Source organism: Kogia breviceps, chromosome X, assembly GCF_026419965.1.
Source record: "Kogia breviceps isolate mKogBre1 chromosome X, mKogBre1 haplotype 1, whole genome shotgun sequence".
Lineage (NCBI taxonomy): Eukaryota > Metazoa > Chordata > Mammalia > Artiodactyla > Physeteridae > Kogia > Kogia breviceps.
This window is the reverse complement of record NC_081330.1, coordinates 1690455-1704655: the sequence shown is the minus strand read 5'-3', so window position 1 is coordinate 1704655 and position 14201 is coordinate 1690455. Positions and strand designations below refer to the sequence as shown.

The following is a 14201-nucleotide window of genomic DNA, read 5'->3' as shown; positions in this document are numbered from 1 at the left end:
AGCCACGAAGGCAGCTCTGGCCCAGGATTTGCAAATGACTCCCGCAGCAATGGGGCCAAAAGTCCCTGCGTCCTGTTTCCTCACATTTCTATTCCCCCACTCTGCATGTCACCCTTGTAGACTTGGCAGTGCCAGAGAAAGCATTTTCCAGGGAAGCTGCCAAGAAATGAGCAAAATGGCTTCTAAGTTCCCTTCCAACCACCAGAGTCCATACTTCCAAAAAAGGCCCAAGACAAATGGCGGGCAACAGCAGGCGGACAAATAGCAGGGAGCTCTTGCTCACTGATGCACAAGGCCATCTCGAATCACAACGCTAAGTAAGTCTAGGTTGGGCCAGATGCCACATCAAGACAGCTGCACCTTCTGGAGAGGTCTCACTCATTTATGATGTCTGAATCTCTTTTTCATGGACTTCACCTATCAAATATGAGCCAGGTTCCCATGGGAAGAAACTGGTACTTAGCCAAATGCCTTGGGGCAAGGAAGGTACTGTAACACCCATCCCTTCACGAAGCCGGACGCCATCTTTACCAGCTGGCAGCCTGGGAAAGGGGTGGGTGCCACGAGTCGGGGGAAGGCCCACGTGTGAGTTTCCTACTGTTACTGTAACGAAGTACCCCCAACCGGGAGATGGGGGCCGCTAAAGCCCAGGCGTTTCTTCTCTCCCAGTTCTGGAGATCAGAAGTCTGAAATCAAGGTGTGGCCGGGCCATGTACGCTCTGCAGCCTCTAGGGGAAGATTCTAGTTGTTTCCAGCTTCTGGCGTCGCCGCCGGCGGTCCTTGGCTTGTAGACACATCACTCTAGTCTCTGCGTCTGTCGTCACAGGGCCTTGTCCCTGTGAGTCTGTGTCTTCACCTGGTTTTCTCCCTCCGCACAGGCCTATCTCTGTGTCTCTCTCCTCTTCTTATAGACGCCAGGCATATGGGACTAGGGTCACCCTTACTCCCGTAGAACCGCAAAGGCTCTTTCCAAATGAGGTGCCATCCGCAGGTTCCGGGGCTTAGGCCGTGAGCATGTCTTTGGGGGGACACCACTCCCCATCCCAGCTGGAAAAGAAGAGATGGGCCGAGCCCCACATAGAACCTGTTTTGCCCCCTCCTTCCTCTGGCTTGACAGGCCAAGGAAGGATCAAACATTTATCACTTTACAGTAATTAAGATGTGCCCTGGAATAAAAAGCTCCTGGAAGCTTCAGGTTCTAGAAAATCTTATCTCAATCTCTCCGTTTTGAACCCGAAATAAAGGAGATGGAAGGTTGTATATCTTTAACCCATACTATCTTTTACAAAAGCCTCAGCAATAGAAAGCCAAAGCAAACAAAAGAAAACGAGCCCGCACCAGGTTTTAATTCATATTCTGTGCCGAACTGTCCTTACATACACAAAGCTCAGCTGGCCATGTCACGTAGCCCTCCAGTGTCACATACGTCGCAATACCTATCCTTACCTCTGTTCCAGTGACAACACACACTGAAGGTGGGGCTCACAGCGGCATCAGGAAGACACACAGACGACCCTTTAGTGACAAGCACTGAGTTGACAGGCCCAGAGGCCACAGCACACGGAGCCAGCAAGTCCCCAGGGCAGTGTGGCAGGCATACACACGGGTTGAGGGGTTTCAAATAGCAGTCATCAATCACAGTCTGAAATGCTTTGGTCCAACCTGCTCGATCTACATAGTGGGAAACTGAGTCCCATTGAGAGAAAGGAACCTGCCCGATACCTGGTAATCGTGAGAGGAAAGTTAGGGCCACGGAACCTCCAGAGAGGCTGCAGCCCCGAGCTCTCCCGGTTCAGCACGGCGGCTCTCAGCTGGGCTGGGGACGCCACATGGGGCAGGCAAGGCCGGGGTCGGGGGAGCTGGGCCCAGCCTGTGGGGAGGAAGGGGGTGATGGAGGCAAGGTGCTTTTTAAAAAGAACGAGGCGGAAAGGACCGGCAAGAGAGCCGAAGCCGCCCGCAGAGCCCTGCCAGCCAGGCCCCTCGCCCTCCACCGTCCACGCTCAGAGCCCCGGCCCTGGGCTTTGGCACAGACTCTGTCATCAAAGGGTGCCCAGTTGAGCTGGAAAGGACACAGTGGAAAAGGGGACATTTACTCATATCCTTCACCCTGAAGACAAATGACACGATCACTTCGCAAACCCAAGCAAGCCCTGCTGCCTGACTTGTGCCCTCACCCGGTGGACCCTGGGTGTGCCAACCAGCCCCCACACCTGGGGGTGCCAGAGGGCATGGTGGCCAGTGGCCGGAGCCTGCGCTCCCCTGGTGACAACCTCGCAACCGTGGTGAAGTGCCTGGGACAGTCCCCCAGCCCCCATGCCGTCATGTGCTGAAGGATGGTCCTACCAGCATGCGTCAAGCCCGACGGGGGCTCCCAGGGAGAACCGCCCAGGCTGGCCTCTTTCCCCCAGGGCACACCCAAGAGCAGTTCTTCCTGAAGCAGTGCCATTTGAGTGGGAGTCGGGGGGCGGGGCACGGCTCTGAGATCCCCTAGACTGGGCATCTGGGCTCACCGTCTGGGCATTAGGAAAACTTTGTAACTTTCTAGATACCTTTTGGTCTTCTTGAACTCAAACGATACTCCTTAACCCCTCTTTCCAAGACGTGACCTCACTCGCCAAGCAGAATGGCTGCCAAGCCCTGCAAGGGTCCCAGCAGAGGAGGGAGGACTCGTGGGCCCTTCTAGGGGATGTCATCGTGACACGGGCACACGCTGTGCCATCCTGCCTTCCGGAAGTGGTGGAGGGCCTACCCCAAGCACTTCCACCTGGAGAGCATTTGAGGGGTTGTCAAGTCTGGGTGACACCCAGAAACCCCCCAGGGCAGCACAGGCTACAGAGCAAACACAGGCTGTCCCAGTTCATTTGTATCTTTTATTACACAAAATAAAGCTCCATCTATGTTGCACATTCATTCATTCTATAAATCAGGCTTTTAAAAAACCCCCAGGGGCTCAGTCCCATCCTTTCTTTGATTTTTCCTTCCAAGGACATCACCCTCGACGGCAGTCAGGTCCTCTCAAAGGACAAAAGCAGACGCGGCGCCCGGCCTCGGCCGCCCCTCGCGGTGCACTCCCAGCCCGCCCGCTGGAGGCGTGGCTCCTGTCACTGTCCAGACCACGGCTGCCGGGGACAGTCATCGCCTTCGCCAGCCCTTCCAGCTGGTCCTCTGGGGGCCGGCGTTCGCGGCCCTGTGGCGGCGCCATCCCCGGGCCGCCGAGCATCGCGGACTTCTCTTTGGGCAGGCCTGCACCAGGGCCTTAGGGGAGCTCTGTGTCCATGGTATAAATCTGAATGAGATCAGACACAATGTTATCAATGATTGGCTTGGTAAGGTCTTCACTAAACACCTAGAAAGGAGAAGGAAAACAGGTTCCGGTTAGACTCCCTCTCGGTGAAACAAGGCACCCGCCACTAAGCACAGAATCACAGTGCACGGGGGTGGGGGATGGCATATGGGGACGCGGCTACTGGAAACGAGGGTGGCTCTCTGCACAGCCGGTTCAGGTCCAGCTGATCACAAAGCAGAGAACATTCCAGATGGAAGAGGCTGTGGTGATCGTCCAGCTCATACAGGAGAGGGGACTTGTCCTGGGTTACATGGGAAGCTGGTGACAGGCTCCTGCCTCCCCCTGGAGCTCTCAGGTCCACAGTCTCTGGGGATGGGAGCAGGGCTGGGGAGCTCATTTCCAGAAAGAGGCTAGGTCTCCTGGACCCCACTCTACCCTAGGCCAACCCCTAGGGAACACGTGGACCTGCTCTCTAGCCTGGACCAGGGAGAGCGTGTCTTTTTTTTTTTTTTTTTTTGATCATGCTGCACAGCTTGCAGGATCTTAGTTCCCTGACCAGGGACTGAACCCGGGCCCCAGCAGTGAGAGCGCTGAGTCCTAACCACTGGACCGCCAGGGAAGTCCCCAGACGGCCACTTGACTGTGCCACGGAGCTTGTAAAATTGCAACGTGAGTCCCCAGGGGCCCAAATGAAGAGGGCTTAACTCTGCACGTTCCCAAGGAAGGTCTGGTGCTGGCCTGGCTCCTGGGAGGGGAACTCTAGGCCCCTGCCTGATGAGAGGGTCGTGGTTTGCCCAGGGCCAAGGGACCTGGGAGCTCATATCTGGTCTCTCCTGGACCTGTCCTCCGTTCCTTTTATCTTTGCTGATTTCAACCTGTATCCTTCCCCGGTAACTAACCCGAACTCCCATAACCACGAGCATAACGGCTTTTCTGAACCCTGTGAGTCCTCCCGGCAACACATCGAGCCTGATGACACGGCAAGTAGAAAGCAAAGTAAGGAGCACTTGGTTGGATGCCGTGGCCCCCGGGCCAGGGGGTTGCTGCCTGGGGAATCAAGGTTCCATGAAGGTCAAGGCCCAGGGCTGAGCTAGGGCAAACGCTGGACCTGGGGCCACCCTCCTGCGTGGCCACCAAAGGAAGCCTGAACTCTCCACAGACTGTCACTTCAGGTGGGAGATAGATAGTGACCTGGAAACACCCCCTCCCTTGACCACTGGCTCACGAAGATCAGCCGTCACCCCCTGGACTCTGGTTGGAAAATAAATACTTCAGAAATATAGGCTTGCATAGCACAGGGAGATCTGCTCGGTGCTCTGTGACCACTTAGAGGGCTGGGATAGGGAGGGTGGGAGGGAGACACAAGAGGGAAGAGATACGGGAACATATGTATATGTATAACTGATTCCCTTTGTTATACAGCAGCAACTAACGCACCACTATAAAGCAATTCTACTCCAATAAAGATGTTAAAAAAAAAAAAAGAAAGAAATATCCATGAGGAAATTGAAGTTCAGAGGCAGCAGTGCATTCGGGCAACTCCCAACGCAGGGGCCCGGGTTCGATCCCTGGTCAGGGAACTAGATCCCACATGCGAGCTGCAACTAAGGAGCCCGCCTGCCGCAACTAAGACTCGGCGCAGCCACGTAAATAAATAAATATTTTTAAAAAGTAGTCCAGGGCCAAAAGCTGGAAAGCACCCAAGTGTCCCTCCATGGAGGAATGAACCAACATGACGTGGTCCAGCCGTACCACGGACAGGGCTCGGCCTTAGAAAGATGGGAATTCTGGGGCTTCCCTGGTGGCGCAGTGGTTGAGAGTCCGCCTGCCGATGCAGGGGACGCGGGTTCGTGCCCCGGTCCGGGAAGATCCCACGTGCCGCGGAGCGGCTGGGCCCGTGAGCCGTGGCCGCTGAGCCTGCGCGTCCGGAGCCTGTGCTCCGCAACGGGAGAGGCCACAGCAGTGAGAGGCCCGCATACTGCAAAAAAAACCCCAAACAACAACAACAACAAAAAAAAAGATGGGAAATCTGACACCTGCTACAACTCGCTACTGCTTTAGAGCCAGAGCCTCGTCCACCCAGAGGCCTGAAGCACCTGGCAGCCCCGCTGCCACCCCTGCCACGCTCGAGGGCAGACAAGTGACTTCAGAGAAGTGGTGGCTGAGAGCAGATGGGCAGGAAGAGTGTCTCACGATTTAGAGGAAGCACCCTGGGGCTGGGCAGGCGGCTCATTAGCAGCCGCTCGTCACCACGCAAGTGGCCCTCACATGCCCGAAGGATGCCCGACCGCTCCCGTGCACGGAACTCAGGGCCCCCCGGAAAGACTGCAGAGCGAGGCAAGCGCGGGTGTGCCGCCCAGACGGGCGGCCTCGTCCAGGAGAACGATTGCTGGCTAAGTGTGTGTCGCCCAGAAAAGAGGCCCGTGGCGGCGCTGTCCCCCGTGCTCTCCTCTCCTGAGGGGGGAGGGGCGACGGCCGAGAGCAGGAGGCAGAGGTTGCTGCGGCAGCTACGGCCCCGGTCACGGTCACGGTCAGGAGCAAGGGAAGAGAAAGCAGAGCAGCACGGAAGACACGCAGAGGAAAGCAGTGATGACCCGGCAGATTCAAGCAGCCCAGGACGGGCCAGGAAGCGGCGGCCCTTACGCCGCCGCCTGGTTCAACAGTGGGGACATTGGGCTCACATGATCCGGAAGTCCCCAAGAAGGCCGGCACGGAGCAACGCTTTTGTCCACGCAGCCGTCCTCCGCCCCCCACCTGCCCAGGCACTGGGCGTGGGGCAGCTGATGAAGCAGCCAAGGTCCCTGGCCTTGGGGTGGGAGGGGGGGGTAGACAGGCAGGGCGAGCAGGCCGCGGGAGGGAGCCACAGGGAGGGAGCCCCAGGTTCGCATGGGAGGGGTGGTGCCCAGAAAGGAGGAGCCTTCCGTCACCTCAGGGTCTGCTTACATGGAATCTCATTGTAGGACAAGGAGGGACAACGAGGTGTCATGAAGAGAGGAGGAGCAAATTTCAAGTATAGGAAAGGATAAACAGAGAATGATGTCAAAATCCCATTTTAAGCAACAGTGGGACTGCCCGGGGAAACCCACTAGGACTGCAGCCTTTCTGACAGACACAGGTCACCCAGCTCTCGACAGACTGCTCTGGGCATTCAGCACGTCTGGGGGAGGCGGGGTGTCATCTGTCTTATCTATCTATGCATCCGCCCACCCGTCTATTATCCAACTACCTCCTTCTCTATCACCTACCCGGCCCACCGTCCACCATCACCTATCCATGCACACATCATCGATCTATGCACCCACCAACCACTGTCTTTTTAGAGCACGCCCTCTACGTCTTCTGACGTGAAGCCGGACTTATCAACCTCGGATCTATGACAAGCTCCCACTCCGTTCCAAAAAAGGGCTTGGTTGACCTCAGTGGCTCTCAACCAGGGCTGATGCCCACCCCGAGGCACTGGGCAATGTGTGGACCCGGTTCTGGTCGCCCCGCCCGACAGCCTGCCTGCGGCCCTGAACGCCCACAGCGTCGACGGGGGAGCCCGCCTTACGCTATTAGGACAGAGTATTCTCAAGCTGCAAGGTCCCCAAGTAGCCCGTATGTTTCTTTGTGGATAATTACGACAAAGAAATGTGACACCAAGTCCAGGGTCCTCAGGCAGAGAAGAGGGGGACACACGCCAAGGGGGACTGCCAACGCAGTCACCTCACCTGCCACCATGGCTTCTCGGCCTCGGCCTCAGCGGGCACCTCGACCCCATAGGCCCGCAGGGCCAGGTGCAGCACTGCCACGGCTATGTGCTGAGCCTGGAACCGGAGGCACAGCCCCCCGTGGTAGCTGTCCCGCAGCAGGGCCCAGGCGGTGATGGAGACGGGGCTCCGCTGCCAGCTGTAACGGTTCAGCCAGTTCTTGAGGGACACCAGGTAGTGGAGCAGGTACTGCAAAGACACGCCAGTCAGCGGGCCCGCAGCCACCTGCCGCCTCACTGTGAGCCTGCGGCCCGTCTCCCACCAGCCACTCTCCCCTGAGCTGTCACAGTGTGTGTACACCACGGACCGGATGTCGCCTCCCGGTGTCATTGGAAAAAAGCCCCACCCTCCTGCCAGGTTCACCTCCAGCCCCGCCCCGGTCCCCTCGGGCCCGCCTGCTCTCAGCCTCCAGGCCCGGCTCCCCGCCACCGTCCCTCTCCGCCAACGTGGCCCTGTGCCGGCCACCGTCAGCCATCATCCGCTCATCCCCTTGGCCCAGCTCAAACATTCGAACTCCAGAAGCAGCGTCCCGATCTGCACGACAGGGCATGGCACCCACAGTCCAGCCTGAGGCTAGGGGCCCGCCAGACACCGGACACTGGCTCTTGGGGGCACTAGGGCCTCTGAGTGCCCTCCAGCTCGGCCGCCTGTCAGCCCCCCTCTGCCCGGACACCACGCCCTCCTGAGCCCGCGAGGAGTGCTGCTGAGGGGGGCAGCCCTGCACTGCACGCCTGTCTCTCTGCGGGCCGCCTTCCAGCTGCCCACAGGGGCCTCCCGAGTGCCCCAAGGGTTCACGCGCCCCTGTGCTGCTTCCTGAAGCAGCTCCTCCGCTGGGACGAACGCGCTCCTAGCTGTGGCCGGTGAGTGACCAGGCTTCGCTCGTGGGTTCGTCCGCACAGCTGAGCTGGCCGGGAGCTCTGAGGCGGGGCGGCAAGTCCTGGCACAGGGGCTCGGCAGGTCGGGAAACGGGCCCTGCCTCCCCGTGGCTCAGCGAGCACACAGCTTATACGGGCCTGGGGACGGGCACGGGCTTCAGAGGGCACGCGGATCCCGGCCTGCAGCCACAGCCGAGCGGGCGGAAAGGCGGCAGCTGAGACTAGAGCCGCGTGAGGGACCCCGCGCGGCTCCAGGCTCAGCGGGCTGCATGTTCCGGATAAAAAGCGAATAGCTTCGTGCCTCTGGGAACCGTCGGCGACCACCCCCCCAGCACATACCTTGTGAGGGTGCTGGAAGGAGACCTGGAAACGCAGAACCCGCAGTACAAGCAGCTCACACTGCACGATGCTGTCCCGGAGCTCCCAAAAGCGAGAGTCCAGCTCCAAGGGCTCGCTGTCCGGGTGGAAGTACCTGTGCAGAGAAGCGGCACGGATGACGGCGGCAGTGGGCGGCCCCAGGAGCCCCCGGTCGTGGGATATCCAGATGCCAACGCCAGGGCCCCTGTGCTGTTGCTCAGCATAGGGTCGCCATCAACCACTCTCCACCCACAGGTCTACGTGTGCGATGAAAACGGTAACCAGAGAGGAAAGAAGCCACTTCGAGCGCTAGCCCGTGGCTGTCCCACCTCCTCAGCAGGACGTGAGTGTAACGGTGGGCTGTCTGCAACGTGTCCAGAGGAACAGTCTTTGCACCCAGGGCAGCGATGCCCCGGGCTCTCACTCTGGGCCCAAGGAAGGCATTTAAACACAAGAATGATGCCCTCAGAAATGTAGACGTATTTCAGCTTTCCATTTCCTTTCATTCCAGATCTTTCTGTCCTTATTCACACCTTATTCGTGGTCCACAGCGTTCCCACCTATGCAAGATCCCCAAGCTGTACGGGAACGGGATATATACACTCAAGTGATCACAATTCTGCGTCTTCTGATCTCCCCATAGAACCACACCGGGCGCCAACGTCCTATCAGAGAGCCCCCCACTTTCCCCTCGTGCCCGCCCGTCCTCCCTCCCTGCTGGGCCCCGGCAATTACAGGGGGACTCCTGCTGACCCTCCGCAGTCCCCTCTCCTGTTTTTCTCCTGCTCTTTCGAGGTACACCGTGAACCTGTCATGTTTACGGGCTGGGGAGTACTTTTCCGTTAACTGTTTCTTAAAAGAGAAGCAGCACAGAATAGTTCTCTTCCCTAATGATTAGAGTTCCTGGAAAGGCTATGACGCACTAACTTTCCATAAAGTGCTTCCTCCCAGGCCCCGGGGCCTCGGCACAGCCCGCCCAGCCGGCTGGACCCCCGTGTCCCTCCCCAGCAGGAACACGACTGCGAGAGACACTCCTCAGCAACTCTGACCGAGTTTCCACGCCATCTAAATAGGACGGCGGCCCCAGAACCCAACTGGTTCCATCCATCCTGTCTAAGACTCCACGAGAATCTTCTTTTTTTTTTTAGAAGAGAATTGGATCTTTTATTTATTTTTTAACACCCTTATTGGAGTATAATTGCTTCACAACGGTGTGTTACTTTCTGCTGTGTAACAAAGTGACTCAGCTCTACGTATACACTCCGCGAGCTCCCTCCGCTCCAGCCGTGCCTGCCTGCGACGCTAGGGACACCCTCTTTCCCACCCCCCTCTGCATCCCATCTGGGCCCTGAGGTTTCCCCAAGTCTGGCCCCAGCTTCTCCCGCACAGGCGCCCCTAGGCTTCTGGCTCACTGCTGCCTTGGCTGTAGGTGCTGCGGGCCCCAGTTCAAGGCCACCCAGGCGCCTCCTTCTTAGCTGGACTGCCACCGCCCGGGGGCAGGGCCTCGTGCCATCCTTCTCTGCCCCCCCACCCCCGTTCAGGGGCACCGGAAGCGTCTTACCTGTTGGAAACGTTGATGATGTCACGAGTGCGCAGGTGCTGTTCCTCCACTTTGCCGGCCAAGTAAAGGGAAGACATGGCCACCAAGTAGGGGTCATAGGCGTCCAGGTCGATCTCGCAGAAGAACTTATGGTATATGGCACAGGCGGTGGCGATGGGGATGGACCGCATCCCTAGCTTGACACCTGCCGAGAGAAAGCAGGCAGGGGAGTGCTGCATCCAGGGCTCACCCCCTGCGAAGTGTGAGGGGAGCCGCCAGCTTGGGCCCTAAGGGTGCACATCCCTGTTCTGACAAGACCGAGAGCTCAGGGCCCAGCTGGCAGGGGCTGCCGCGCCTTCCGCTGGGTCCTCGACCTGAAGGATTTAGACGTGTGCTTCTCAGACTCTAACATGCTAACAAGCCCCGGGGGTCACGCTGAAGTGCAGCATTCCCTTCAGCAGCTCTGTGGGCTCCACACTTCTCCCGAGCCTCAAGGCCACGCCAGGAGAAGCAAGGCTTCAAACTACTGCACCTGGCATATCCCTTTCTGCACATCTTGAAAAGGACCAAGCTGTGAGTCGGTTTCCGCCTTAGCAGGCATTTAACTAGAGGGTGCCCCCACCTCTGCAGCTCACCTAACCAAAACCCTGCCGAGGTGACAGGAGGAAAAAAGGCCTCGGAGTATCAAACAGATGCCACAAGTCCCGAGGTCATGGTTTTAAGATTATACTCAGCACTGGTTTACTAGTCCACAGGTTAGAAAAGGCAAGAAAAGCAAGCAGGGCGACTGCCAAAGGCAACCACACGCGGAGCAGGAGAAAAGCAACATCGATGGCCACAGCCAGGCTCGAGGGGAAAAGCAACGCCCTGAAAAGGGAACAGAACTCAAAAACCAGAGCATGATGGTTTGATTTGGGGGTTAAAGCCCTAAATCCCCTGGAAAGCTCCTAGGGAAATCACTGCATTGGGTCACAGAACCAAAACAAATTCACAATGACCAGGGTCACTAAGGGAAGGTTAAATGACATCCCAGAGACTGAAAGAAGGTGGAGAACAACCAACATCCCCTACCTAAAAAGGTGTATTAGTTCCCCAGAGCTGCTGTAACGAGTTACCACAAACCAAGCGGCTTGAAACAACACACACTTTTTTCTCTTACAATCCTGGCGGTCAGAAGTCCGAAATGAGTCTTAGGGGGCTAAGTTCAAGGTGTCGGCAGGGCTGGTTCCTTCTGGAGGTTCCAGAGGAGAATCCACTCCCTTGCCCTTTCCAGCTTCTAGAAGCGCCTGCAACCTTTGGCTCACAGCCCCTTCCTCCATCTTCAAGACCAGCCGTGCAGCATCTTCTAACTCTGCTTCCATCATCACCACATGGCCTTCTCCTCTGCCTGTCTACTCCTCTAAGGACGGGTGTGATTATATCGGGCCCACCAGATAAACTAGGATAGTTCCCCAACATCAAGATGCTTGATCCCATCTGCAAAATCTCTTTTACTACATGAGGCAACAGTCACAGGTTCTGGGGATTAGGATGGGGAAATCATTGGAGGACCGGTATTTAGCCTCACACAGAGGGCAAGGGCATATGCAAAATATTTTAGCATTAGCTTTTAGTATTTCCAGGTTTAAACTTCAGTTTCATAGACAGTTCCTACATGGGACCCCTCATTCTCAGAGATGTCAGATTAGCTGGTATTACTGCACATGACCCTCCAAGTCTTGGTTTTTTATATAGCAAACCCTCAAAGGGAAGCATACTTCCCTGGTTTACATGGATCCTCCAAGCAGATGTATGGGGTATATGAGGGGGCACTGCCATCCTTCCTTATACACTTTGCAAAACTTCCTAGAAATCAAATGTACAAATCACTGGGGTTAAGGGTCCTGCACTATTTCCCCAGACTCTGCCCACCTTGACTTGAAATCGGACTCACCCAATGCCCTCTTCCCCAGAATGCATACAAAGTAACAAAGATGGCCCTCTTCCCCAGAATGCATACAAAGTAACAAAGATCAGCAACAACTGTCAACTGAGCAAATCACTATAGACAGAGAATGTTTCTCCCGGAATCCAATCAGCAATTAGCTGCATCGCCTCGCCAACCGAGCAGGAGCGGCCAGCACCACGGTGTGGACGCGCTGGCAGGGTTCAAAACGCAAGCTGCGCCCCGGCTCCTAGTTGTTTTGTTTTGTCTTTTTTTTTGGGGGGGGGGGTTGTTTTTTGTGGGGTTTTGGGGGTGGTTTTTTTTTGTTTTTTTTGGTTTTTGTTTTTTTTTTTTGCAGTATGCGGGCCTCTCACTGCTGTGGCCTCTCCCGTTGCTGAGCAGAGGCTCCAGACGCACAGGCTCAGCGGCCATGGCTCACGGGCCCGGCCGCTCCACGGCCTGTGGGATCCTCCCGGACCGGGACACGAAGCCGTGTCCCCTGCATCGGCAGGCGGACTCTCAACCACTGCGCCACCAGGGAAGCCCCTGTTTGTTTGGTTTTTAAACTTAAATTTGCCAGAGTTCCCTGTATGTTTATTTATTTATTTATTTGCTGTGTTGGGTTCTTCGTTGCTGCGCGTGGGCTGTCTCTGGTTGTGGCGAGCGGGGGCTACTCTTTGTTGAGGTGCGCGGGCCTCTCACTGCGGTGGCTCCTCTTGTTGAGGAGCACGGGCTCTAGGTGCGTGGGCTTCAGTAGCTGTGGCGCACGGGCTTAGTTGCTCCGCGGCATGTGGGATCTTCCCGGACCAGGGCTCGAACCCGTGTCCCCTGCATTGGCAGGCGGATTCTCAACCACTGCGCCACCAGGGAAGCCCCTGGGTCCTAGATGTGATGGGACCTCGTCAACAAGGTTTGTCGGGAGCCTCACCAAGGGCATGCTCCAAAAGGCTCCGTGTGACCAAGTGCCAGTGTCCCCGTATGCTGCGAGGCAGGTGTGTCAGAAGGCGCGGTACACTAGATGGAGATGCGGGCGCCCCGATTCCGCCACCTTCTAGTTGGGGCCTTCTAGTTTCCACATCCTCTCTTTGGACCTACGCGCCCGCCCATGAAATGGCCATGACCGCGTATGCCTCGCAGCTCAAAGCCTAGTATGCAGGGCGTGGCGGAAAGGCAGAGGCCGGTACCCCTAAGCCGAGCCTCCCAGCCTCCAGTAGGGCAGGGCAGGCCCGCTCTCGTCCCTCCGCTCAGCCACGCCAGCACCGAATTTGGCGGGTCCCATCTTTCGGGAATCGGGTCCCCGCTACGCCAGCCCCTGCCTGCCTGCCCGCCCGCTCGGTGCTCCCGCGGCGGGCTGGGGCCAGCTGGGTGAAAGTGGCAGCATTGCGGCTCCGGCCTCCACGTCCCGTCCGCGCGGGGCCCGCCCTCTTCCCCGGCCGCGGTTACCTGCCTCCATGATGAACCTCGTCACTCGGAAGTGCACCCTCGCCTCGGGTGCGGGCCGCCCCTCCGCGCCCAGTGCCGCGCCCACTCCGCCGCAGGTCACCGGGCCAAGTGCCTCCATGAGGTCCCGCCCCACGGGCCCAGACCCCCCACGGGAAGGAGAAGGGCCCGGACGCGAGGCGGCCGGCTCCCAGGGTGCTCACGGCGGGAGCGGAGATCCCGCCCCGCCCCGGCCGGCCCGCCCGTCCGCCAGCCCGCCAGCCCGCCAGCCCGCCAGCCAGCCCAGCCCAGGCCGGCCCGCCCGCCCCCGGGTGGGTAGCGCAGCTGTCCGCCGAAGGCGGGTGCCGAATACGCAGGCTCAAGCGCAGGCGCAAGCGCAGAGGCCTAAGCTGCCTGGCAGCTTGAGCGCGCCCGCCCTGTCCCCTGGATGCTGCAAACGTCGCCTTTGGAGCCGACGCCCTTGGAGCCGACGCCCCGCCCCCGGGAGGCTGACGCCCCGCCTCCTGGAGACTCACGCTCCGCCCTCGGGAGCCGCACGGCGGCAACCGGAACTGGCGGGGCTCCTCCTCCTGGGTGAAGTGACGTTACAGTCCTCGGGTCAGGGCACGAAAATACCACCCTCCCCTGCACCTGAGCTACAAGTCCCTGCGGTCCGACTAAGGTGTCCCTCCGGGCTGGTGGCCCAGCGTGGTTCAGGACGGGGAGAGCTGGCTGTCTGCCAAGCCGCGGCGGGGGGCGGGAGCGGGGCCGGGCGGGGGGGTCGCTTACCGGTGTCTCCCAACTGGAGAAGACGTGGGGTTCAACGTCAGTGTTCGTAAAACCCGAATCCAGGTTCGTCAGAGTTTCCCAGACCTACAGATGAGCCCTGAAGGAAATGCTGCACACGAAATGAGGGCATGAGGGCCGTTTGTGTCAGGGTTTTCCAGGGGCCCAGCGTCCCTTGGGGATCTGGTTGCTGCTCGACTTTCCAGCCTGGCAGCACAGTAGGAGCTTAATACATGTTTGCTGAATGAATGTTGCTGAATGTCCA

General features: G+C 58.3%; 1 protein-coding gene across 2 annotated transcripts; it reads right to left on the bottom strand.

Annotated features, from left to right (window-relative positions):
- Positions 1-2852: 2852 nt before the first annotated feature.
- Positions 2853-13453, bottom strand: CCNQ (cyclin Q). 2 transcript variants are annotated; one of them, XM_059050024.2, is made up of 5 exons: positions 13175-13453; positions 9829-10012; positions 8250-8382; positions 6997-7224; positions 2853-3346 (listed from the first exon to the last, which is right to left on the bottom strand). In XM_059050024.2, exons 1-5 carry the CDS (start codon positions 13290-13292, stop codon positions 3257-3259), a joined length of 753 nt encoding a protein of 250 aa, XP_058906007.1. In that variant the 5' UTR covers positions 13293-13453; the 3' UTR covers positions 2853-3256. The 2 variants fall into 2 exon arrangements, with proteins under 2 accessions (XP_058906007.1, XP_058906008.1); XM_059050025.2 differs by having other exon boundaries at positions 2853-3286; positions 13175-13452.
- Between the last annotated feature and the right edge of the window lie 748 nt (positions 13454-14201).

Bases quoted from the DNA above. Each gene is read 5' to 3' on its own strand.
- CCNQ (XM_059050024.2), bottom strand. From the start codon at position 13,292: ATGGAGGCACTTGGCCCGGTGACCTGCGGCGGAGTGGGCGCGGCACTG. The intron at 8,383-9,828 runs GTAAGACGCTTC...TTCTCTGCACAG, and splicing joins ATCATCAACGTTTCCAACAG to GTACTTCCACCCGGACAGCG. The intron at 3,347-6,996 runs GTGAGGTGACTG...TCTCCTTTCTAG, and splicing joins CCGAGAAGCCATGGTGGCAG to GTGTTTAGTGAAGACCTTAC.